Consider the following 25,685-nt stretch of genomic DNA (forward strand, 5'->3'; position numbering starts at 1 on the left):
CTCCCAGTAATGTGTCTGAGTGTATAACAGAGCTCCACAGTATTAATACTCCCAGTAATGTGTCTGAGCGTATAACAGAGCTCCACAGCAATAATACTCCCAGTAATGTGTCTGAGTGTATAACAGAGCTCCACAGCAATAATACTCCCAGTAATGTGTCTGAGTGTATAACAAAGCTCCACAGTATTAATACTCCCAGTAATGTGTCTGAGCGTATAACAGAGCTCCACAGCAATAATACTCCCAGTAATGTGTCTGAGTGTATAACAGAGCTCCACAGCAATAATACTCCCAGTAATGTGTCTGAGTGTATAACAGAGCTCCACAGTAATAATACTCCCAGTAATGTGTCTGAGTGTATAACAGAGCTCCACAGCAATAATACTCCCAGTAATGTGTCTGAGTGTATAACAGAGCTCCACAGCAATAATACTCCCAGTAATGTGTCTTTAAACTACAATAAATGTGTATAGAAATCAGTCTGTGTAAATTAGATACATTATTCTTGTTATTAGTTAGTCACCCAAAATGTATCAGAACAGCCCCTTTCCTGCTTACACCCCTAAAATTAAAGTGCCTGTTTTGTCCATTTGAAATGTTTCTAGGAGAGCACACAAAGAATGCACACAGAATGTATATAGAACACACACATGGATCACACCTAATGCACACAGAATGTATATAGAACGCACACATGGATCACACCTAATGCACACAGAATACACACACAGCATACACACAGAATACACACCAATGGAAAATGCTTCTATAAAAGACATTCTAAAAGTCTCTGTCTCTTTATCACTCACTGTCTTATTCAGACCATAAGCTGAATCATATCAAATAAAATGTTTTGTTGTTATATTATACCTGCATTTATCATTCCATTTAATAAATCAATGGTCTTGCTTTTTGTTTTACAATTTTTGTTTTAGGAAAACACTTTACTTGATGTTTTTCAGTCTTGCCTATTTCTCCAGCGTTGGGAGGACACGTAATGAGAAGTCCATGGGGAGGGTACTCCAGCTTCTCCTGCTGCTCTCCTTTCTGGATGAAGGGCATTCGGTCCCAGGATGTAGGCTCCAGGGGTGGCCGATGGAAACTTTCACACGAGCCGGAGATGTCCTGATTGGCAGAGTGTTTGTGGTCCACTCAGGTTTTGAAAGTGAACAGATGACCTTCCGATACCATCCAAAGCCAGCCTTGTGTAAGGGGTATGTAGAGCAACACTCACTGAGTGTTATTCAGAAAAAGGTCCTTACTGCCTCTCTTCCATTAGATTATTTGGGTTCTTTTCTTTGGTTCATAATTTTTTTGCATCTAGAGTATAGAAACGAGCTGTAAGAGTGTGTGTTTGTTCCCTTTCTGACCTGTTCGAGTGACGTGTTTTCTGGGACACGTTCTTGTGAATGCCCCTTTTTGTCCTGTAATATTACTCATTTACCTCCTATTTGTGAATGTAATCAGCGGTAAAATCACTAGGATAAGGGAGCAAAATATCCTGGAGGAGGAGTAAAGTGTCGTTGAGACAGATTATTTTACAGAAAAGACGAAACATTGTCTCCAATAGATTGTAAGTTCTTTTGAGCATGAGTGACCTCATGTCACTGTTATATTCTATCCGTCAGTCACTTGTTGTGAAATATACCTATTCTATATCTGTAAAGCACTGGGGAATTGGTTTGTGCTAAATATAAATGTTAAAGGGACACTATAGGCGCCAAAATAACTTTATCATAATGAAGCAGTTTTGTTGTAAAGCTCATGCCCCCACATCTCACTGCTCAATTCTCTGCCATTTAGCAGTTAAATAACTTTTGTTCTGTTTATGCAGCTCTAGCCACACCTCAACTGGCTTTGACTGACACAGCCTAATGATTTAGTTTTCAATCAGATGTTAATTTACTTTAGACATTTTTACTGGCCATCTCCACATATAACACTACCCTCACCTCTGCCTTGAACGCTGCAGCCCTGCTCCAAACATGCACCTCGAGGAGGACATGCCCCAACCGTGGCATACTAAATCAACACGCTACCTGCAAAGATGCTTCCGTTGTGCTGAACGCTCCTGGAGAAAGTCTCGCACCCAGTTGGACTTTCTCCGTTATAGATTCATATTGTGTTCATACAGTGCAGCCCTTGCCCTCGCGAAACAGTCATTCTTTTCTTCTCTCATTAATTCATGATCCCGCAATCCCAGGCGTCTCTTTGACTCCTTTAACTTTCTTCTTCGCCCTGCTGTGGCCACCACTCAAACTAACCTTACTGACGATAGCTTTGCATGCTACTTTACCAACAAGATTGAAAAGCTAAGGAAAAAATTATCCACACCCTGCCTTTCTCTTTTTCATCCACACGTAGATAATGCCTTTCCTACCCTTCAAACTTTCTTCCCGGCTACTAAACAAGAGGTGGCTGCGCTTCTCCTTTCCTCTCGCCCCACCACTTGCCTACTCGATCCTGTCCCATCTCACCATATCAAATCTCTCTCCTCTTGTCTTGTGCCTTCTTTAACACACATCTTCAACTGCTCTCTCTCTTCTGGCATTGTCCCTGCTGACCTTAAACATGCTACTATAGTACCTATCCTGAAAAAAAACAACCCGTCCACCCCCTCTAACTATCGTCCTATATCCCTGCTGGAAATGCTAGCAGAATGCTTGGTTGTATAGGGAGAGGTAATAGCAGTAGAAAGAGGGAAGTGCTCATGCCATTGTACAGAACACTGGTGAGACCTCACTTGGAGTACTGTACACAGTACTGGAGACCATATCTTCAGAAGGATATTGATACCTTAGAGAGAGTTCAAAGAATGGCTACTAAACTGGTTCATGGATTGCAGGATAAAACTTACCAGGAAAGGTTAAAGGATCTTAACATGTATAGCTTGGAGGAAAGACGAGACAGGGGGGATATGATAGAAACATTTAAATACATAAAGGGAAACAACACAGTAAAGGAGGAGACTATATTTAAAAGAAGAAAAACTACCACAACAAGAGGACATAGTCTTAAATTAGAGGGACAAAGGTTTAAAAATAATATCAGGAAGTATTACTTTACTGAGAGGGTAGTGGATGCATGGAATAGCCTTCCAGCTGAACACTGTGAGGGAGTTTAAGCATGCATGGGATAGGCATAAGGCTATTCTCGCCTCACATCCAGCATGTTACCAAGTTCTGTAGATTCCATCTTAAAAACATTGCCTGCATCCGCCCCTTTCTTACGCAAGATGTTACCAAGGAACTTGACCATGCTCTAGTAATTTTCCGCATGGATTGTTGTAACCCTCTCCTAGTCGGTCTTCCCAAAAGCCGTATTGCCCCACTACAGTTTGTAATGAATACTGAAGCCAGACTGATTTTCCTCTCTAGCCGGTCCTCTAATACCTCACCCCTCTGTCAGTCCTTACATTGGCTTCCTGTATCATATAGGAGTCAATTCAAAGTGCTAACCCATACCTATAAAGCATTGAACAATCTTAGCCCATCTTATATCTCTTCACAGATCCATAGGTATGCTCCTTCTCGGTCTCTCCGCTCTGCCTGTGACCTTCTCCTGTCCGCTAATTGCACCCGTATGGCCAACTCACGCTTGCAGGACTTCTCGCGGGCGGCTCCCTTCCTATGGAATAGCCAGCCTACCGCCCTAGTCTTTAATTGTTTAAGAAGTGCCTTAAAACCCATCTCTTTAGGAAAGCTTATGGCCTCCCAGAGTAACCCCTACCTCACACACCTGTCTCTCGCTCTCTCCTAAAGGGCAGCCCACCTTATTTGATTGTAAATTCCTGTCCTAATGTGTTTTACACCCCACCTCCTATAGAATGTAAGTTTTCTTGTAATTGTCCTATTTATAGCTAATTCCCCTCCCCCCCCCCTTATATTGTAAAGCGCTATGGAATCTGTTGGCGCTATATAAATGGCGATAATAATAATAAATAATATCTCCTGCTCTGTAAATGTAACTTTAATCCCATACAGGAGGCTCCTTCAGGGTCTATTAACAGAGCAGGAGATAAGAAATTATAAATTAACTCTAATTTGCAATAAAGGAAGTTTAAACTTTGGATGTCTCTTTACAGGAAGTGTTCAGGAAGGCTGTGCAAGTCACATGCAGGGAGGTGTGACTAGGGCAGTATAAACAAAGTGATTTAACTCCTAAATGGCAGAGAATTGAGCAGTAAGACTGCAGGGGCATGATCTAAACACCAAAACTGCTTCATTAAACTAGCTATATTGGTGACTATAGTGTCCCTTTAATAATAATAATAATACACAATAAATAGTGAAAAGTGACACTATCTATCCAGAAGTGAAATTGCTGGGGGTGACGTGAAGAGCACATTTCTGTCGAGGTAACATATCCGTTTTTTGTTTTCTTAATATTCCAAGGGAGGGATATTAATATTAAACAAGGGAGGGATAAGAATGGGTGGGAAATACTCGCCTCCTGTCATTAATAAAATGAAGATTATAGGTACACTAAAGCTAGCATAATCTACAATTTTATAACATGACAGAAGGCTTCGTATTTGCTGTTTTAACGCTCAGTTCACCAATCCAACGCTGTTTGTGTCGCTGGTACCTATTCCAGGAGATATCAGAGTAATCCTAACTGGACTTTCAACTGCGATAAATGACAGTAAACAGATCAATGAAGATGCCAGCCGACGAAGGATCTCAAACACGGAAAAAACACCATCCGCTGATAGATCCATTGTATGTGGCGTTGCGATCTGTTTCCTAGCAGTCGGTCCAGGAGCTGGCAAGATGACCTATCAGACATTTTCCTGTAGCAGGAAAAATCGAAGGCCATTTGCGGACTTAGGGCCACGAAAAGGAAACTGCCACCAAGTCTCAACCCTTGATCTGCAAGGAGGTTCCTCCGATCGTGCCAGGATCATCCGGTGATGTGGCCTTGCAGATAGCTCTCCAATCTCAAGGAATGTGCCTAAGTCCATCACCAATATCACAATAGAATCAAGCAGGATCTTTCGTTCCCTCTTGGTCTACCCAGTGAGATGTCTCATCCGAGAATAAATTTATTATGCAGGCAAGCGTGTGGTCAAACCAGCCGTATCCTAAGAGATTCCAATATTCCAAATGGACTGTGTAATCCTCGGCTGCAGTAGAGAAAAGACTCCAAAAGGACGTCTATTCAGGGTTCCGAACTGAACTTGTGTGGAGAAATGGTGGTCGACTATTCAGGGAGTAGTGAATTCCAGAAACATTCAAAGGGATGGGAAGCGTAAACCGGATTGGAGATTTCCATCCAGATATGTCATCGGCTAAGAATGAAAGATGTACGGATCCAATGGTGATTGGGACCTGTAAACCACGAAGAGTCCTCACGTGCCGTAGTGAGAGAGTGAAATAATCCGGTTACCCGTAGTATGATCCTGTTCCATGCCCGACCTGTCAAAATTTGTGTAGGGGTTCCTGGTATACACGCCACCTACAAGATAGGGTAAAATATAGTGAGACCCTTAGATCCCTGTACCCCTGACTGTCCAGGCACGTAACTCCCAGAGTAGACCCTAGGTGAAGGGACCCAGGAATGTGAGTTTGATAATTGAAGTCAAAGTCCCTATAGAGGGATACCTCCCTTCTTAGCTTGGAGTCCCGCGTACACATAGCGTTCTCCAATGTGCAGGCAAGGCGTAAAGTCCCTTTGCTCATGACAGGTGACTCCAGAGAGCAGATATAGCGAAAAAGGAAGGGTCTAGCTTCAGCCGTCCGAAACATGTGGTGTCATGAAGGTCTCCGTATCTCATGTCATCTGGATATGGGAGAAACTGTCTGCGCAGTTTGTTCGCAATGGTCTGGATATCCAAAACAGAATACAATTCTCTGTTTTATATGGTGCAGAATATACCAAAATCTGCATTCTCGTAATACCTGAGGCTCACCCGTTAGCCGTACCATCTCCAGGAGTGTGTGTAAATAAGTGGGAGACTCCCCCTGTTATACCCCTGTGAGTATTTCTTGCGCGTGGTACCGTGGTCCGGATCCAGTAGATCCATTACAGGAGAATAAAATAGAGGGATCCAGTCTAAATATGTATATCTTGCATGACCAGGCAGTCCTCTATAACGAGATCAGTAGCACGGTCATCAGATCTAATTGAATGGAGGAGGGACACCCCTCTTTGCAGTCATCAACGTCTTGCACAGGTACAAGCCTGTGTGATGAACAAATGGACGGCACCGTAGAGCGTCGAGTGCATGAGAGAGCCGCGCTCTCTAATAATGTGATCGAATTCCGTGACAGCGTCCGGCTGATAGCCTGAGCGGGCCGCACCCGTTAATAACCAAACAGTAGAGTCTACATCCATGACTGTTTCTCTCTATGAGAATGTGTCAGTCCAAACATGTCCTCTGTATCCAGCTCAGTATCTGGCTGAGGTTGAGGGAGGGCTGCACCCTCTAATAACAAATCAGTGTCCGGTCCTGTATATGAGAGGGTTACGCTCTCTGTTCCTGAAAATAAAATATACTCGGATCGAGGTGATGGAGGGCCGCACACTCTTGTGATCCAAACTAGAGTCCCTTAGAGACTCAGGGTGACCAACTGCAGGGGTACACCAATTTCTAATATCAGCATAAGACTGAGGTCCTTAGGTGAGTCTCTCCCCGACCACGAGACCCCTCTCTGAATCGCTCACCTGAGAAGGAATCAACTGGTAGTAAACCAGACCGATGGTATAATATACAACCTCAGGCCGTGTCCATCCTTAACAACAGAAAGGGATGGTGTGAAAATGCAACCTTCGGAAACAAAGATGGAGTTCTCCTTGGAGATGTGCCGTCGCCGGTCCAGTGTAAACCGTGGATGTGTGCCCGGGGTCTACATAAGAAACCTTGCCCTCCAGGCATGAGGTTTAGGGCCTTCACCCTTTCCACCATACTCAGATGACCGTATACTGGAGTCCTCTTGGATAGTATGGCAATAGTGCTTGCCTGGGCACCTGCCTAACTCCATGTCACTGGTGGGCACTGGGTTTTCCTCAGTGATATACCCCCAGAAGGGCACAGGCCCAGCAGGCCAAACGAATGGACACAGAATATTTGGCCAATCAAATAGGCATAGACATAGCAGGCCAATCAATGGGGCACAGACATAGCAGGCCGTTTTAGTGGGCACAGACACAGCAGGCCGTTTTAGTGGGCACAGACATAGCAGGCCGTTTTAGTGGGCACAGACACAGCAGGCTGTTTTAGTGGGCACAGACATAGCAGGCCGGTTTAGTGGGCACAGACATAGCAGGCCGTTTTAGTGGGCACTGACACAGCAGGCCGTTTTAGTGGGCACAGACACAGCAGGCCGTTTTAGTGGGCACAGACACAGCAGGCCGTTTTAGTGGGCACAGACATAGCAGGCCGGTTTAGTGGGCACAGACACAGCAGGCCGTTTTAGTGGGCACAGACACAGCAGGCCGTTTTAGTGGGCACAGACACAGCAGGCCGTTTTAGTGGGCACAGACATAGCAGGCCGTTTTAGTGGGCACAGACACAGCAGGCCGTTTTAGTGGGCACAGACACAGCAGGCCATTTTAGTGGGCACAGATACAGCAGGTCGTTTTAGTGGGCACAGACACAGCAGGCCGTTTTAGTGGGCACAGACATAGCAGGCTGTTTTTGTGGGCACATACATAGCAGGCCGTTTTAGTGGGCACAGACACAGCAGGCTGTTTTAGTGGGCACAGACATAGCAGGCCGTTTTAGTGGGCACAGACACAGCAGGCCGTTTTAGTGGGCACAGACACAGCAGGCCGTTTTAGTGGGCACAGACACAGCAGGCCGTTTTAGTGGGCACAGACACAGCAGGCCGTTTTAGTGGGCACAGACACAGCAGGCCGTTTTAGTGGGCACAGACATAGCAGGCCGTTTTAGTGGGCACAGACACAGCAGGCCGTTTTAGTGGGCACAGACATAGCAGGCCGTTTTTGTGGGCACAGACATAGCAGGCCGTTTTTGTGGGCACAGACACAGCAGGCCGTTTTAGTGGGCGAAGACATAGCAGGCCGTTTTAGTGGGCACAGACACAGCAGGCCGTTTTAGTGGGCACAGACATAGCAGGCCGTTTTAGTGGGCACAGACATAGCAGGCCGTTTTTGTGGGCACAGACATAGCAGGCCGTTTTTGTGGGCACAGACACAGCAGGCTGTTTTTGTGAGCACAGACGTAGCAGGCCGTTTTAGTGGGCACAGACACAGCAGGCCGTTTTAGTGGGCACAGACACAGCAGGCCGTTTTAGTGGGCACAGACATAGCAGGCCGTTTTAGTGGGCACAGACATAGCAGGCCGTTTTTGTGGGCACAGACATAGAAGGCCGTTTTAGTGGGCACAGACATAGCAGGCCGTTTTTGTGGGCACAGACATAGCAGGCCGTTTTTGTGGGCACAGACACAGCAGGCCGTTTTTGTGGGCACAGACATAGCAGGCCGTTTTTGTGGGCACAGACATAGCAGGCCGTTTTTGTGGGCACAGACATAGCAGGCCGTTTTTGTGGGCACAGACACAGCAGGCCGTTTTTGTGGGCACAGACATAGCAGGCCGCTTTTGTGGGCACAGACATAGCAGGTGTTTTTGTGGGCACAGACACAGCAGGCCGTTTTTGTGGGCACAGACACAGCAGGCCGTTTTAGTGGGCACAGACATAGCAGGCCGTTTTTGTGGGCACAGACATAGCAGGCCATTTTTGTGGGCACAGACACAGCAGGCCGTTTTTGTGGGCACAGACATAGCAGGCCGTTTTAGTGGGCACAGACACAGCAGGCCATTTTAGTGGGCACAGACACAGCAGGCCGTTTTAGTGGGCACAGACACAGCAGGCCGTTTTAGTGGGCACAGACATAGCAGGCTGTTTTTGTGGGCACAGACACAGCAGGCCGTTTTTGTGGGCAGAGACATAGCAGGCCGTTTTAGTGGGCACAGACATAGCAGGCCGTTTTAGTGGGCACAGACACAGCAGGCCGTTTTAGTGGGCACAGACACAGCAGGCTGTTTTTGTGGGCACAGACATAGCAGGTCAATCCTGGGTAGCGTCTAAATGGGTAATAAGGGACCCCAGTATTAGGGTAGCGTTCCCTAAATATCTGTAATTCTTCAGGGTATCTTGTGATATAGGACCCCCAGACGCCAACCCCTTTAGACAGCGTAATACTGTGTGAGTAAACCTTAACTGGGACTCACCGGTCGGGTGCACGTGGCTCTAGAAGGAGCCGGCCGCGGTGAGGCAGCCATGTGCGCGAGCAGGTCCGGCCGCCGGGTACTCGCGTCCGACCACGAGTAACCCCGGGCGGTGACAGCCTCATACCGGAGCTCGGGGAGTCAGAGGAGACAGCCAAACGGCTATTCTCCTGACACCCCGAGTGAAAGCACCCGCTGCCCGCGAAGGGCGCTGGAAAGAGGGGGCGAAACAAAAAGGGGGGCGACCCTGGCAGCATCCCCAGAAACCCCCTTAAAACCCTGTAGCGGTACTTACCTTATCCGGGGGCCGGCCGCGGTCCTCTCTTCAAGCCGCGCGCGGTCCTGCGGCTGCACGAGCCGCGCGCGGCTCATCCGACTGCTCAAACAGGAAGGCGGGCAGTGACCGCGAGAAGCGGTCACGTGTCCCGCCTGCAGCTAAGAGCGCGCCGCGAATCTCGGGTGCGCTCTTAAAGAGACAGTGGGAGCCTAAATTGCAAAAAGGCTCCCATTGGCTCCTGTCATGCCAATCACCCCATACACTTACCTGTTGGGGGAGTGGAAGTGACAGGAGCCAATCACATTAGTTTGAAGGCTACTTATACTTACCCTTTTCCCTTAGTTCCTTGCCCTATCGTGGTTTCTGCTACAGTTCCCTTTAGTGCTTGTTGTATTCAGTTGTGTTTCTCCGTACTTGACCTTGGCTTTGTATTCTGACTTTGTTTTCGCTTTATCCTTGTCTGTACTGTTTGCCGGCTTGCTGATTCCTGTGTACCAGACCCCGGCTAGTTCTCGTTTACGCTGTCTCTTTGTGCCCTTGACCTCGGATCGCTCCTGACTCTGTACTTCTCCTTTACGTCGAGTCCGGCCACTCTAAGGTCCGGTAGACGTATCTCTCCTCTGTGCTGTCTTCTGTTTGGCTGGATCCTGCGTGTAGGGGTATATACTCGTTACAAACCCCCACTGAAGGAAACCAACCCCAAAGTAACAGGGGACCAACTAAGCATATTTAAAAAACTATAAAGCCTATAATATAGAAAAGAAACACAACATGATAACTTGGGGAAAGGCATATAAGCCATAAAATCTGATAACTACATATAATGTAAATAATATATAAAATAAATATATTTTAATAACTAAATATATAGCAAATAATATTAATGTATATAATATGACAACTAAAAGAAAGTATATAATATATCAAATAAATATATAATATATAATAAGATAACTAAATACAGTGAATATAAATCATAAATAAATCATAATAAAACCCAAAGCCACCCACTATAAGCAGGAGGCAGTGGTACTCTGACCTGTACTGATGTGGAGCAGCAAAGAAAGAGGAAATGATGCATGGGGAGGGGAGTTTTATAGTACCTAACTTTTTTCTGATTGGTTGTTTTTTCTGTGCTGCTGTGGAGTTCTAGTAAAGAGAGACTTAAGCAAATACGAAGCCTCCTGTCATGTTATAAAATTGAGAATTCACTAATTAGTACAAAATGTAAAAAGATGGAAACAAACGAGCAAACACATTTCTAAGTGGGTCATTCGCCCATTCATGTCTTTAGATTTATATTGAATAACTTTTAAATAATATTATTAGTTTGTTCATAATGGGATTAGGTTCAAAGCAATCCTGTACTCCAAATTGGAGGCAATATTAGACATAGATAGATATATATATAATCAATACATAACATGACCCAACGTCCTGCTGTATTCAGGGCACACCCTGTAGTAGTCCGTCTGGACATTATACTTTACAGTTTGGGAAATTCTAAAAATGTGGAGTCATTAACATGTAAGAGGGGACCTGTCTCATAAACGTGTAAAAAGAGGTCCTGTGTCATTAACGTTGTGGAGTACCACCAGTGTATTGCCACCATGGACTCTCTTTCCCAGTGTGAAGGAGCTCTATCCAACCGTAGAAGTGATTATAGCAGGTATAGCTTCCCCCCCATACATTAGTCGAAACTTAATGTTGGGAGCAGACCGTTTTTATTTGGCCAAAGCATACAGTATTTATACACGGACCCTCAGCATGGGGTCTCCATACAGAACAACATAAACTCCTCCCAGGCCTCTCTGTGTCTGGGAGATAATGAAGTCAAAAGCCTGGTAATTCAATTATCTCCCATTTAAAGTAATACCTACAATCTTTACATGAAAGCGCCCAAAAACCCCATTAATCCCACACAGGAACCCCACATATCCTATATCCTTGGATAGCCCGGACCTGAGCGCCCAAGTTTTCCAAATAGTGCTCCGTACGGTGTGGTGGAATCACCAGTGGGGTAAAGTTCTGACCGGCCGTCCCCGAGGTTGTAGCCCAAAACAGTTCCAGGGAGAACGTATGGCCAGTCAATGTTCGTGAGCTCCTGTGAGAAAACGACCAAATGCCCCTCCTGGCTCTCAGGTAGCGAATGGTCCCTGTAGGTCCCCCAACAGCACTCTCCTGGCTTGTCTGTAATTAGAGCAGCCGATGGTACAAGTTCACTGGAATTTGTGAGCTGTAGTGTCTGAATATAGTTCCATGCACTCAACGACACAGTACCGCTGCCTGTGTTTGGCAGACAATATGGCCGCCATTCTGAAGAACTTGTGTATTCGGTTATACGAATGGTGGCCTCCAGGGAGAGCACTTGAGTTAATGACTTTCTTTGAAGTTAGTGAACCAGGGGGTTGTCTGGATCTCGGGAGTATAAAAACGGGAACACGAATCTCTGTTCGGGAACCAAACGGGGGTGCAGATACGAATGGGGAAGGAAACTAACACAAGTGATGGGGTATTCTGTCACATATGTGTAAGACGGAACCAAACTAACACAAGCGATGGGGTAAGCCAATGTCATTCATGTGTAAGAGGGGACCTGTGTCGTTAATGTGTAAGAGGGGACCTATCTCATAAATGTGTAAGAGGGGACCTGTGTCATTAATGTTTAAGAGGGGACCTGAGCAACTAGCATGTAATAGGGGACCTGTCTCATAAACATGTAAGACTGAGCCAATGTCTTTAATGTGTAAGTGGGTACCTACAGTGAGGGGGAAAAGTATTTGATCTCCTGCTGATTTTGAACGTTTGCCCACTGACAAAGCAATGATCAGTAAATAATTGTATTAGTAGGTGTATTTTAACACTGAGAGACAGAATAACAAAAAAATCCAGAAAAACGCATCTCAAAAAAGTTATAAATTGATTTTCATGTCAATGAGTGAAATAAGTATTTGATCCACTATCAATCAGCAAGATTTTTTTTGACTCCCAAGTGTCTTTTATACAGTTAGAAACATTTGAGATTAGGAGAATTCTCTCAAAGGGAGTGCTCCTAATCTCAGCTTGTTACCTGTATAAAAGACACCTGTCCGCAGAAGCAATCAATCATATTCCAAACTCTCCACCATGGCCAAGACCAAAGAGCTGTCCAAGGATATCAGGGACAAGATTGTAGACCTTCACAAAGCTAGAATGGGCTACAAGACCATCGGCAAGCAGCTTGGTGAGAAGGTGACAACAGTTGGTGTGAGTATTCGCAAATGGAAGAAACACAAAATAACTATCAGTCTCTCTCGGTCTGGTGCTGCAGGCTAGATCTCACCTCGTGGAGTTGCAATGAGAACAGTGAGGAATCAGCCCAGAACTACACAGGAGGATCTTGTTAATGGTTTCAAGGCAGCTGGGACCATAGTCACCAAGAAAACAATTGGTAACTGTAACGGCACCCCCAGGCATAAAAGGGTTAAACCGCCGTTTAGTAGATCTTCCCTTCCAGAGACACAGGCACAGCTACTGCAGAACACCAAACTCCCGAACAGGATACCAAGTAGCACTCCAAACTCCCAAACTGGAACCTCACGAATAGCTGCTAGCAGCTGAACAGGAAAAGAACCCAAGCGGCTTACACTCCTGGCAATCAGTCTCTAACAGCATACAGTAAATCCCCCCAAGAACGAGAGAAAGCTCCATGTTGAGGGTCAAGCAGTGAACATACAGAGCTGTGGGTTTATTGTTCTTATATACACATTAGTACCATCCACAGGGTTTTGGAAAACAACCAATAAACACGTACAATACACTCAGACACTCCCACACAAAATCCTCCCCTCTGCCTGTGATACAATTACCTTACACTGGGTAATGTAATTATCACAAGCAGAGAAATACAGTTTTTCCACATTATTCATAACTTTAAAAGTATGCTTCACATTCACATTTTCAGAATCAGCATACTCCAAATACGAACATATGTCAAAATCATCAACATTGGTCCATTGGTTCAAAAGATAGATCGAAGTCCTTTGTGACCAAAGGAAGCATGGCTTTTCTGCCCAAAGCCAGTTTCACAGAGTATTCTATCCTGGAGATAATTGAGAAGTAAGCCAATTATCTCCAAGGACAGAGGCAAAACTCCATTGAACACATGGCAGTAAAATACAGTAAAATACAATAAAATACACAAGGTTACATTTATTACATAAAATACAGACATGCAACATATCCCCAGATAGCTTAGGTCTGAGCACACATTATTACTGAATGGCGCTCAGACCACACACATACAGTTCAATAGCCATGGAGCGAAAGTCTTTCACATAGTCTTTCGTTATACGAATGGACTCCCTGGCATAGCTATCTGGGGTATCAACGCTCAAACAGGGCAAGCACCGAATGACCCGGCTTTCATGTCTTTGCAGGGGAAAATCAAGCGTTTCAACATGGGGCCATAGTCTAAAGGCAGCAGGCGGGCAACCAGGCTTCTCCAATGCAATGCGGCGAGATTGGTCTCGTCACAGTAACACACTACTCCGTGAAGGACTGAAATCCTGCAGCACCCCCACAGTGTCCCCTTGCTCAGAAAAATACATATACAGACCCATGAATGATTCAGAGGAGAACTGGGTGAAAGTGTTGTGTCAGATGAGACCAAAATTGAGCTCTTTGGCTTCAACTCAACTCGCCGTGTTTGGAGGAGGAGGAATGCTGTCTATGACCCCAAGAACACCATCCCCACCGTCAAACATGGAGGTGGAAACATTATGCTTTGGGGGTGTTTTTCTGCTAAGGGGACAGGACAGTTGCACCGCATCAAAGAGATGATGGATGAGGCCATGTACTGTCAAATCTTGGGTGAGAACCTCCTTCCCTCAGCCAGGGCATTGAAAATGGGTCGTGGATGGGTATTCCAGCATGACAATGACCCAAAACACACAGCCAAGGACACAAAGGAGTGGCTCAAGAAAAAGCACGTTAAGGTCCTGGAGTGGCCTAGCCAGTCTCCAGACCTTAATCCCATAGAAAATCTGTGGAGGAAGCTGGAGGTTCGAGTTGCCAAACGTCAGCCTCGAAACCTTAATGACTTGGAGAGGATCTGCAAAGCGGAGTGGGACAAAATCCCTGCATTTTTCACACACAAACGGCACTTTCCCTGACTATCATTGTTGTGATACGTTTTACTGTTTTGAAACACGCATGTGTTCAGCGACATCTCCTGAATATAACCGTAACCCCCATGTACTGGTTTTATAATGTTTTTTAAAGTTACAGAGTCAAATATAACGCTTGTCAATTTCGTTTTTTTTTCATAAAAATTTGCCAAATTGGCTATGTTGCCTTTGAGACCGCATGGTAGCCCAGGAATAAGAATTACGCCCATAATGGCATACCATTTGCAGATGTAGACAACCAAGAGTATTCCAAATGGGGTATTTCCAGTCTTTTGTAGTAGCCACGAACACTGGCCAGAGTTAGCGTTTTTATTTGTTTTTTGTTTTTTAATAAATATAAACTGCAATTTTACTGGTGATATTATCATCGTGATAAGTCCTACTGTTTTGAAAAACTCATATTTGTATTCAGCGAAGACTCCCAAGTATGTACTGGTTTTATAGTGTTTTTGAAAGTTACAGGGTCAAATATAAGGCTTGCCCATTTCATTTTTTTCATTGAAATTTGCCAAATTGGTTACGTTGCCTTTGAGACTGTATGGTAGCCCAGGAATAAGAATTTCCACATGATGGCATACCATTTGCAATAGTAGACAACCTAAGGTATTGCAAATAGGGTATTTTCAGTTTTTTTTTTGTTAGAAGTCACTTGGTCACACACACTGGCCAAAATCAGCATTCATATTCTTTTTTTGCACTTTTCACACACAAACAAATATAAATGCCAACTTTGGCCAGTGTTTGTGACCGCAAAAGACTGGACATAACCCATTGAATACCCTGGGTTGTCTACTTTTTCAAATGGTATATCATGTTGGGGTTATTTTTCATTTTTTGGCTGCTATACCGTCTCAAAAGCAAAAAATAGAAATTGGCAAATCTTATGTTTGACCCTGTAACTTTCCAAATCACCATAAAACCTGTACTTGTGGGGTAGTGTTGTACTTGTGATACATTACTCTACATATAGAATGTAGAATGTGTGTGCATATAATCTGTATAGTAACCAAACAAAGATAATGCACACCAGAACCTTGATAAAGGCAACTAGGAGGTGCCGAAACGTTGGTGGGTTACTTTGATTCCTGTTTCTGCCCTGTTAGGCTTGTGATAATTTTGGTAAACTAGTATGGTTAATTATTTATGTTTTGTGCCTGTTTTTGTATCACTTTATATATTACTGTTATTTTGTATTTCAACCTAGTATTGGTTTATTAAACCTGGTTGATTATTTTCTGTGAATTCTGGTGTGCATTCTCTTTCTTGTTTGGTTACTATTCATATTGGTATTTGAGGGAATACCAGTGAGAATTAGGACCCAGGTGGCTATAGCTTGTATTAATTAGTTTCTCCATACTGTATTTATTGCATACATATATAATATGTATAAACACACACAAATTTTTCTTTCCTGTATATATCATATATAATATATGTATAATATATTTATTTGATTTTTTTTTTTTTTTTACACTTTTAGGTGTCAGTGGGACTGCCTGACTGCTCAGGCAGCTCCATTAACTCCTATTGTGGCCATGTGATCATGGTGATCACATGGCCCTGGAAGGCTGGAAAGGCCAGAGCTGCCACAGGGGGATTGATGGGGTCTCAGGCAGTTACCCCGACCTGAATCACCGCGGATCGCCGGTCCACATGAGTACCCGCGGTCATTAACTGACGTTTTTTGTCGGAAGTACCCTGCACATCTGAGGTCGGGAAGGGGTTAATGACAACTCATTGTACTCTATCTTTAAGCCCATGTCCTGCCCAAGAACAACAATATTCATCTAGACCAATTTCTTTTAGTTTGAAGACTAACCTATTGTGAGGAACCGTATCAAATGCCTTGGCAAAATCCAAGTAGATCACATCCACTGCAACACCCTGATCTATACTTCTACTTACTTCTTCATAGAATGCAATTAGGTTAGTTTGACATGACCTATGTTTCATAAAACCAGGCTGATTATTGCTAATAACAAAGTTATTCCCAATAAATTCCTGAATATTATCCCTTAATAGCCCTTTAATATTTTCCCAGTCACAGAAGTTAAGCTCACAGGTCTATAATTTCCAGGCAAGGATTTTGAACCCTTTTTAAATATAGGAACAACATCTGCCTTCCTCCAATCCTCCGGTACAACACCTGAAACAAAAGAATCTTGAAAGATTGAATACAGAGGATGAATACCGTCAGGCCCCGGAGCCACTTTAATTGCCTTTTTGCAAGCGTTATTGTCTTCCTTATATCTTATATAGGGTGCCTCTGATTTAAATGCTTTAAATGCCCTTTTCTTATTTTTAATCTCTTGTTTTACTTCTCTACTAAGCCACATTGGTTTCAATTTATTTCTTTTATATTTATTTCAATGATACATACTGAGAAATGTACCTTTTTAATACCTATACAGAAAGATAAGACCTGCGCTCACTCCCATCACTCCTGGGCGGCAGCAATGACCACCGTACAAATCAGGCCCAATATATAGTAAAAACCAAAGGGAAAAAAAGTTACCTGCGCTCTCTCCTTAATCCCTATGTATATTTAGACAAATGGAGGTCATTGAGTTGCTCCAATGGCCACTGGAGGGAATGCCCGCCTGCCAACGTCAAGGCAGACCCCCCTAAGCGGTTTTTACCTTTCTAATACATGTTTTTGTTCCTGATCCTATAGTGTTTCTTTAAAGTATTTGTTCTGGTGAGTATAGTCAGCCCCTGCAGGCTTTGTGCTAGAGAAAAGGTAGTGTTTACTTTGGTGCATAGGAACGCCTCCAGTGGCAATCACTTAGACGGCCACTAGAGGTGCTTCCTGGCTCTGTGATACACACTGTGCTGCACTGATGTTCAGTGTCTCCACGCTCTGCATAGAGATACTGAACTTTCTATTAGGAAATGCTGATTGGCCAGATCAGTGTTTGGCCCCACCCCAGACCCACCCTAATTGGCGATCTTAGCCAATGCTATGCTTTCCCATGGGAAAGCATTGTGATTGGCTGAGATTGGCAGTTTTGATGTCACACATAGAGGTGGATTGGAATGTGCCTAGACGCAAGGTGCTCCAAGCATAGCTGTAAAAAGGTAAGGGGGAAGCAAGGTTTTTTTTTTTTTTTAAACACTGTAGTGTGAGGAATACACCTTTGTGTTCCTGACCCTATAGTGTTCCTTTAAGATGAAGTAAGAAGGCTCCGTTATCAGGAAGGAGTGCTGGGGAATTTACGTTTTCATGTTGGTTGTGTACACTCTGCGTAGCCTACGGGGATTTATGGTGAGTTCCCTGTACCCCGCATTATGTATCGGGAATAACCACATTCTGTTTGTGTGGAGTATTTTATATTCAGTAAAAATCCTTCCTTTATTCCAGGTTCCACGTTCGCTATTACCGGGACGTGCTTGGCATGATGTTCGCCATTGATGAAATTAACAAATCTACGGATCTGTTACCCAATATCACCCTAGGATTCAGTATGTTTGACTCCTGTATGTCTGAGCTCCGAGCAATTTGGGGGGCTCTGTCCTTGGTATCGGGGGCCAAATCCCCCATTCCTTCATATGACTGCCATGCTCCCTCAGTCATGGTGGGGATGGTGGGTGAACTTGTATCAGCTCTGTCTCTGCCCATCGCCAGGCTCCTCGGTGTTCTCCATTTTCCACAGGTATATTAAATATTTATTGTATTATAATAGTAACAAACATAGTGCAGTTACCTAATTAACTTATTGTACTAATAGAAATAACTGTGATATATAATGTACAGATTACTTGGAACACTTGTATTCCAATTATTAGATTGATCAATGGTAGCGTAAATTGAATAACTATACTATAAACTATTAAGTTAGGACGTTTCTGGTTTTGCCCCTTCACTATTCTATTCCCAATCTCCTTTTAGTTAAAAGCCTTCAATGATTAGAAGCTTATTACATAATGTAAACTGAGTCTTATGCCTAGATTAATTTTATCACACGCTATGATTCAGGATAGATCTTCCCATATTTATTCACAATTAAAATGATTTATTTCAGATCAGTCATGGGGCCACTCTGTCAGCTCTAAGTAACAAGATGCTTTTCCCATCATTTCTCCGCACGGTGCCAAGTAATATGTTACAGAACGTCGCCGTCCCTCAGCTTCTTGGCCGCTTTGGCTGGACTTGGGTGGGAATGCTGGTTGTGGACAATGATGTTGGAGAACAGGGTGGACAAGCCATAAAAGCTGGCATAGAAAAGAGTGGTGGCTGTGTGGCCTTTATGGAGAAAATACATCTGAGTTACTCAATGAAACAGATCCACAGAGTGGTGGATGTCATTAAGGGAAGCTCTGTCCAGGTGGTTGTTCTCCACAGCCCTGAGGTCCATGTAATTGTTCTCCTAGATGTCTTGCATGACAGAGAGATGACTGGGAAAATATTTGTTTCTTCTGCTTCTTTTGGAGTTACTCCTAGTCTCTTCTCCATGAAAGCATGGAAAGTCTTAAATGGAATGCTTTGCTTGATTCCTAAAACAGGAACGATGCCAGGATTTGAAGAATTCCTTAATGATCTACATCCATCCAAATCCTCACAATACCCCTTCATAAGGTTGTTCTGGGAGAAAGTCTTCCAGTGCAGTTGGTCGGAAGACAGCGTGAGCCAGGAATCATCTGTATCATTAAACATAGCCGAGGAAGGTGGCTGTAGAGGAAATGAGGTGTTTGGCAATAAATTGCCCTCATTGTTTGAGATAAATGACCTGAGCTACACGTATCATGCCTACCTTGCAGTTTACGCCTATGCCCATGCCTTGCATGCCATCTCCATGTGTAGTCCTGAAAATTACAATGAACCATGTGCTAAGGTGGGCAGTGTGCATCCATGGCAGGTAAATGAATACCTATATATCAATATCATTTACTTTATTCCACAACTGCTGTAGGATATATATATTCTTTTTATTTTTTTTCTTGATTGAAAGCAAAATTTCTGTATGAAATTCCATGATTAGAATGGAGAAAACAAAGAATAAAAACTCAAATAAGTGGAGGTCCAACCAAAATGGAGTCACTATAGTTTAAATGGTCATGTCATGGGTAGAGGGCAGGCCATGAATAGGGGCTTCCTAATTCAAAACAGAAAATGATTCTCTTTAGTAACATGTGGAAACTGGTTAATAACGGCCATTCTGGATCAATTTATGGAGCCGGCCCTAAAGCAAGATGTGCTGGGTCCAAATGATCTGTGACACCAACCTCTTAATGTCTTTTAACACACACGATTTATTGAGTTCCATGTGGAGCAGTTAGTGTGGCCTTACAGATTGTGTTTACAAAAGTCATAAATTAAATGAACACAAACTATGACGTTTAATGTGTTTCTCTGCCCACTCTCCCCAAATCACTTCATTAAATAAAAACTGTGTCTGATCTGACTCAATAAGTAAAAGTTTCAGTTGTTTGCTTTGAATAACACAACACTTAATTATTATTTATTATAATGAATGCAGATCCTTCGCTATCTTCAAAAAACGCCTTTCCGCGGCCATGCTAGTGACTGGATGTTGTTTAACAGCGATGGAGATCTTCCTGCAGCTTACGACATAATCAACATTCAGATTCGGAATAAGAGCTTCAATCTGATTAAAGTGGGAACATATAACCCAGAATCAAAAGATGACAAGATCACCATAAATGTAACCGCTATAGCCTGGGGTGAATACTTCGACAGTGTGAGTCTTATCTGTTCCAATACCATGCAGTCTGTTAGCACTCTGTTACTATATAGAGTGTGTGTATATACACAATAAGATATATATATATATATGTATACAGTACGGTACCTCCCATACTTACCCTAACTTCCCTTTTAGCCTCTATTCAGGCTATCCTGATCCTTTGTCACTTAAAGGATGCCCCCTATTCCAGTGATCCGATAAGGGATGCCCCCTATTCCAGTGATCCGATTAGGGACAGCCCCCTATTCCAGTGATCAGATGCCCCCTATTCCAGTGATCAGATAAGGGATGCCCCATATTCCAGTGGTCAGATAAGGGGTTAACCTATTCCAGTGGTCAGATAAGGGGTGCAACCTATTCCAGTGATCAGATAAGGGACGCCCCCCTATTCAAGTGATCAGATAAGGGATGCCCCCCTATTCCAGTGGTCAGATATGGGATGCCCCCTATTCCAGTGATCAGATAAATGATGCCCTTTTTTCAGTGATCAGATAAGGGATGCCCCCTATTCCAGTGATCAGATAAGGGTTGCCCCATATTCCAATGATCAGATAAGGGATGCCCCCTATTCTAGTGATCAGATAAGGGATGCACCCCCATTCCAGTGATCAGATAAGGGATGCCCCCCTATCCCAATGATCAGATAAGGGATGCCCCCTATTCCAGTGATCAGATAAGGGATGCCCCCCCATTCCAGTGATCAGATAAGGGATGCCCCCTATCCCAGTGATCAGATAAGGGGTGCCCCCTATTCCAGTGATCAGATAAGGGATGCCCCTTTTTTCAGTGATCAGATAAGGGATGCCCCTTTTTTCAGTGATCAGATAAGGGGTGCCCCCTATTCCAGTGATCCGATTAGAGACAACCCCTATTCCAGTGATCAGATAAGGGATGCCCCCTATTCCAGTGATCCGATTAGAGACAGCCCCCTATTCCAGTGATCAGATAAGGGGTGCCCCCTATTCCAGTGATCAGATAAGGGATGCCCCCTATTCCAGTGATCAGATAAGGCATGCCCCCTATTCTAGTGATCAGATAAGGGATGCCCCCCTATTCCAGTGATCAGATAAGGGACGCCCCCCTATCCCAATGATCAGATAAGGGATGCCCCCTATTCCAGTGATCAGATAAGGGATGTCCCCCTATTCCAGTGATCAGATAAGGGATGCCCCTATCCCAGTGATCAGATAAGGGATGCCCCTTTTTCAGTGATCAGATAAGGGGTGCCCCCTATTCCAGTGATCAGATTAGAGACAGCCCCCTATTCCAGTGATCAGATTAGAGACAGCCCCTATTCCAGTGATCAGATAAGGGGTGCCCCCTATTCCAGTGATCAGATAAGGGATGCCCCCCTATTCCAGTGATCAGATTAGAGACATCCCCTATTCCAGTGATCAGATAAGGGATGCCCCCTATTCCAGTGATCAGATAAGGGATGCCCCCTATTCCAGTGATCCGATTAGAGACAGCCCCCTATTCCAGTGATCAGATAAGGGGTGCCCCCTATTCCAGTGATCAGATAAGGGATGCCCCCTATTCCAGTGATCAGATAAGGCATGCCCCCTATTCTAGTGATCAGATAAGGGATGCCCCCCTATTCCAGTGATCAGATAAGGGACGCCCCCCTATCCCAATGATCAGATAAGGGATGCCCCCTATTCCAGTGATCAGATAAGGGATGTCCCCCTATTCCAGTGATCAGATAAGGGATGCCCCTATCCCAGTGATCAGATAAGGGATGCCCCTTTTTCAGTGATCAGATAAGGGGTGCCCCCTATTCCAGTGATCAGATAAGGGATGCCCCCTATTCCAGTGATCAGATAAGGCATGCCCCCTATTCTAGTGATCAGATAAGGGATGCCCCCCTATTCCAGTGATCAGATAAGGGACGCCCCCCTATCCCAATGATCAGATAAGGGATGCCCCCTATTCCAGTGATCAGATAAGGGATGTCCCCCTATTCCAGTGATCAGATAAGGGATGTCCCCCTATTCCAGTGATCAGATAAGGGATGCCCCTATCCCAGTGATCAGATAAGGGGTGCCCCCTATTCCAGTGATCAGATTAGAGACAGCCCCCTATTCCAGTGATCAGATTAGAGACAGCCCCTATTCCAGTGATCAGATAAGGGATGCCCCCTATTCCAGTGATCCGATTAGAGACAGCCCCCTATTCCAGTGCTGGTAATATCGAAGAGAGAGACACAAGCATGTGATGTGTTTAAGTAATAAGTACACAATGTATAGTAAGTGTTAAGTTTTTCTGACACTTTTCCCATTTGCCCCTATTTATTTCCTTATTTCCACCGTATATTCCTTAGTGCACCTCTCCCATCATTTTCATTTCCCATTTCATTTTCGTTCTAAATTATGGAACATTCAAGAAAAGGCCAAAAAAAGAACCGATGTATAAAGGTGGACTTATAGTTTTATACATAAAAATAATGACGACTGTGCACAAAATTGGCGCAAACGTGAAAGTGTCAGTACCGTTTTATTAATGCAATAATAATATAATCTCCAAAGTAAGCCGAGGTCTTCCAAGGTTATGTTGTGAAAGCTTCTGGAAGGACCACAAGCTCCAACTTCAGCTCATGCACTGCGTCCCTACGGGAGCACCAGAGTCATTCCCATAGAGAGATCACTATCATGTAAATAGGGTCCTAAATACCTACTTTGTCTAAAATAAGGAAAGATTTGGGTCTTTATGTTCTTTAACAGTTGGGTTTCGGCACGTATCGACATAATTTATTGTTTTGGGGTTTGATTCCTCGACTGTAACGGTGTCTGCTTGCAGGTGCCCCAGTCGGTGTGTAGTAACAGCTGCCGGCCGGGGTATAGAAAGTCTGCCCAGCTCGGGAAACCTGTGTGCTGCTTCGATTGTGTGCCATGTTCCCTGGGAGAGATAATCAATAAATCAGGTAAATATACTGACCTTCATCAAATCTCACTACCCCACACCATCACAACCTGCACCAACATACTTTACGTTACTTTCCTGAACGGGCACATTAAAAATGTCAATTTTATTAAACTAGTGAATTATGAACTTAAAGAGACTGAGAGCTACAGCAGTTTTTTCCTTAAAGGATCACTATAGTGTCGGGAAAACAAACCCGTTTTCCTGACACTATAGTGCCCTAAGGGTGCCCCCACCCTCAGGGCCCCCCTCCCTTGGCGCTGAAGGGGTTGAAACCCCTTCAGTAGCTTACCTTTATCCAGTGCCGGACTTCCTCTGAGCTGCTGACCTCTCCTCCCCGCCGACGTCCGCTCCCGAGCAGAGCGGAATGCGCAAGCGCGACAAGTGCGCCGCGCGCATTCAAACATTCCATAGGAAAGCATTTCTCAATGCTTTTCTATGGACGTTCTGCTCGTTGGATGCAAATTTCGCATCCAGCGTCGCAGATGCGCCTCTAGCGGCTGTCAGGAAGACGGCCACTAGAGGCTGGATTAACCCTCAGTGTAAACATAGCAGTTTCTCTGAATCTGCTATGTTTACATGTGGAGGGTTAAAACCTGAGGGCCCTGGCACCCAGACCACTTCATTGAGCTGAAGTAGTCTGGGTGACTATAGTGTCCCTTTAAACTCATTTTGGGAATTATTGACAAGATATTTATAGTTAACATATAAAATGTTCCCAATTCATCTATTAAAAATTCTCCAAATCTACTTCTTTCATGAAAAATAACAATAAATATGATTTACTTTTAAATACAAACAAATTGTATACGAATTAAAGCAGAGAGGTCTATCTTTTAAATTGATCAGTAGGATTTATTTTGGCAGAAAACATACAGGCATATATTGAGATCCAGTGATAAAGTTGCATTCCCCTGTAACAGTGCTGCTCTTCTTGTGTAGGTGCATCTGAGTGTTTTAAATGTCCTACGGACCAATGGCCCAACGAAGAAAGGACCAAATGTGTTTTAAAGGTGGTAGAGTTCTTGTCCTTCCAGGAGCCGCTGGGTGTCGTGTTGGTCACCATGGTCGTTATATTCACATTTTTCACACTTTGGATCTTGTTAATCTTTATTAAACATCAGGACACTCCAATAGTGAGAGCCACCAACAGAGAGCTGAGCTACATCCTCTTGGTCTCTCTCATACTCTGCTTCCTCTGCTGTCTAGTCTTCATTGGTCGTCCATCCATTTTTACCTGTCTCCTTCGGCAAACCTTGTTCAGTATTGTGTTCTCCATCAGTATCTCCTCAGTTCTGGCTAAGACCATCATGGTGACTCTAGCATTTAAAGCCACCATCCCTAACAGCCCTTTGAAGAAATGGTTAGGGCCTAGGATCCCACGAAGTGTGGTTGGACTTTGCTCTGTGATGCAGACAGCAATCTGCTCCGCTTGGCTTCTCTCGGCTCCACCTTTCCCGAGACTGAACACAGAATCAGGATATAATAAAGTCATATTTGAATGTCACGAGGGGCAGAACCTCTTCTTTTATGTGTCACTAGGCTTCATGGGATTCTTGGCATTGGTCAGCTTCCTGGCGGCTTTCCTAGCAAGAAACCTACCTGGCAGCTTCAACGAGGCCAAACACATCACCTTCAGCATGCTGGTGTTCTGCAGTGTCTGGCTCTCCTTCATCCCCGCCTATCTGAGCACCAGGGGAAAATACACTGTGGCTGTACAGATATTTGCCATCTTGGCTTCTACTGCTGGACTCCTGGGCTGTATCTTCGTCCCCAAATGCTATATTACACTTTTGAAACCAGAGAGGAACAGCAAAGAACTACTAAGAGGCAGAAAGAATAGAAGTAACGGTTAGTCTGACTAACTAGGAGGAAGCCACACTTCCAGCAAGGGGCCCGGTAAAGGTCCCCCTGTCTACGTTTAGGAGCTACTTAGTAAGGGACACATTTCTGTTATGTTAAATTATTCCAGTCCATTCCTAACTCTCACTGTTATTCATTCACACAACAACAAAAATGTCAAAGTGAGAATGTTTTTTAATATATAACTCTTTGGGAAGAACTGCTTTCCTCTCTGTATTCAACCAGTTTTAGTTATGTGTTGCCGAAGGGAGCGTAAGATAATTTTACCATTTTCACAGCTGGACTAGGATTTTGTCCATGAGTTAAAAATGATTAACTTCATACAGAACTATGACAAGTTTACATTTTTTACCTGTAGATGGCGAGGTGAGTTATTAGTATCTAGCGATATTGTTAGGATTGTTAGGACAGCTTATAATAATTATTATTGGCTTTTAAATGTTAATAAAATTAAATACACAGTAGCAGCAGTACAGACTACATGTAAAATACGTATTCAGATAATATCAGCCGAGTTATAACGTTTTTTCGAACTGAAAATAAAGTGGCTCTGGTGCGTC

General features: G+C 44.1%; 1 protein-coding gene across 1 annotated transcript; it reads left to right on the forward strand.

Annotated features, from left to right (window-relative positions):
* Positions 1–1,095: 1,095 nt before the first annotated feature.
* Positions 1,096–25,118, forward strand: LOC134585639 (extracellular calcium-sensing receptor-like). The gene is made up of 6 exons (XM_063441092.1): positions 1,096–1,214; positions 18,000–18,291; positions 18,661–19,494; positions 20,116–20,337; positions 23,140–23,263; positions 24,205–25,118. Exons 1-6 carry the CDS (start codon positions 1,096–1,098, stop codon positions 25,116–25,118), a joined length of 2,505 nt encoding a protein of 834 aa, XP_063297162.1.
* Positions 25,119–25,685: the final 567 nt, after the last annotated feature.

The sequence above is a fragment of the Pelobates fuscus genome, chromosome 2 (assembly GCF_036172605.1).
Source record: "Pelobates fuscus isolate aPelFus1 chromosome 2, aPelFus1.pri, whole genome shotgun sequence".
Lineage (NCBI taxonomy): Eukaryota > Metazoa > Chordata > Amphibia > Anura > Pelobatidae > Pelobates > Pelobates fuscus.

What these genes read in the sequence shown, in the direction of transcription:
- LOC134585639 (XM_063441092.1), top strand. Translation starts at nt 1,096, where the DNA reads ATGGAAACTTTCACACGAGCCGGAGATGTCCTGATTGGCAGAGTGTTT. An exon ending in GTGTTCTCCATTTTCCACAG is followed by an intron (nt 18,292 to 18,660) that starts GTATATTAAATA and finishes GATTTATTTCAG; the next exon opens with ATCAGTCATGGGGCCACTCT. An exon ending in GCAGTGTGCATCCATGGCAG is followed by an intron (nt 19,495 to 20,115) that starts GTAAATGAATAC and finishes TAATGAATGCAG; the next exon opens with ATCCTTCGCTATCTTCAAAA.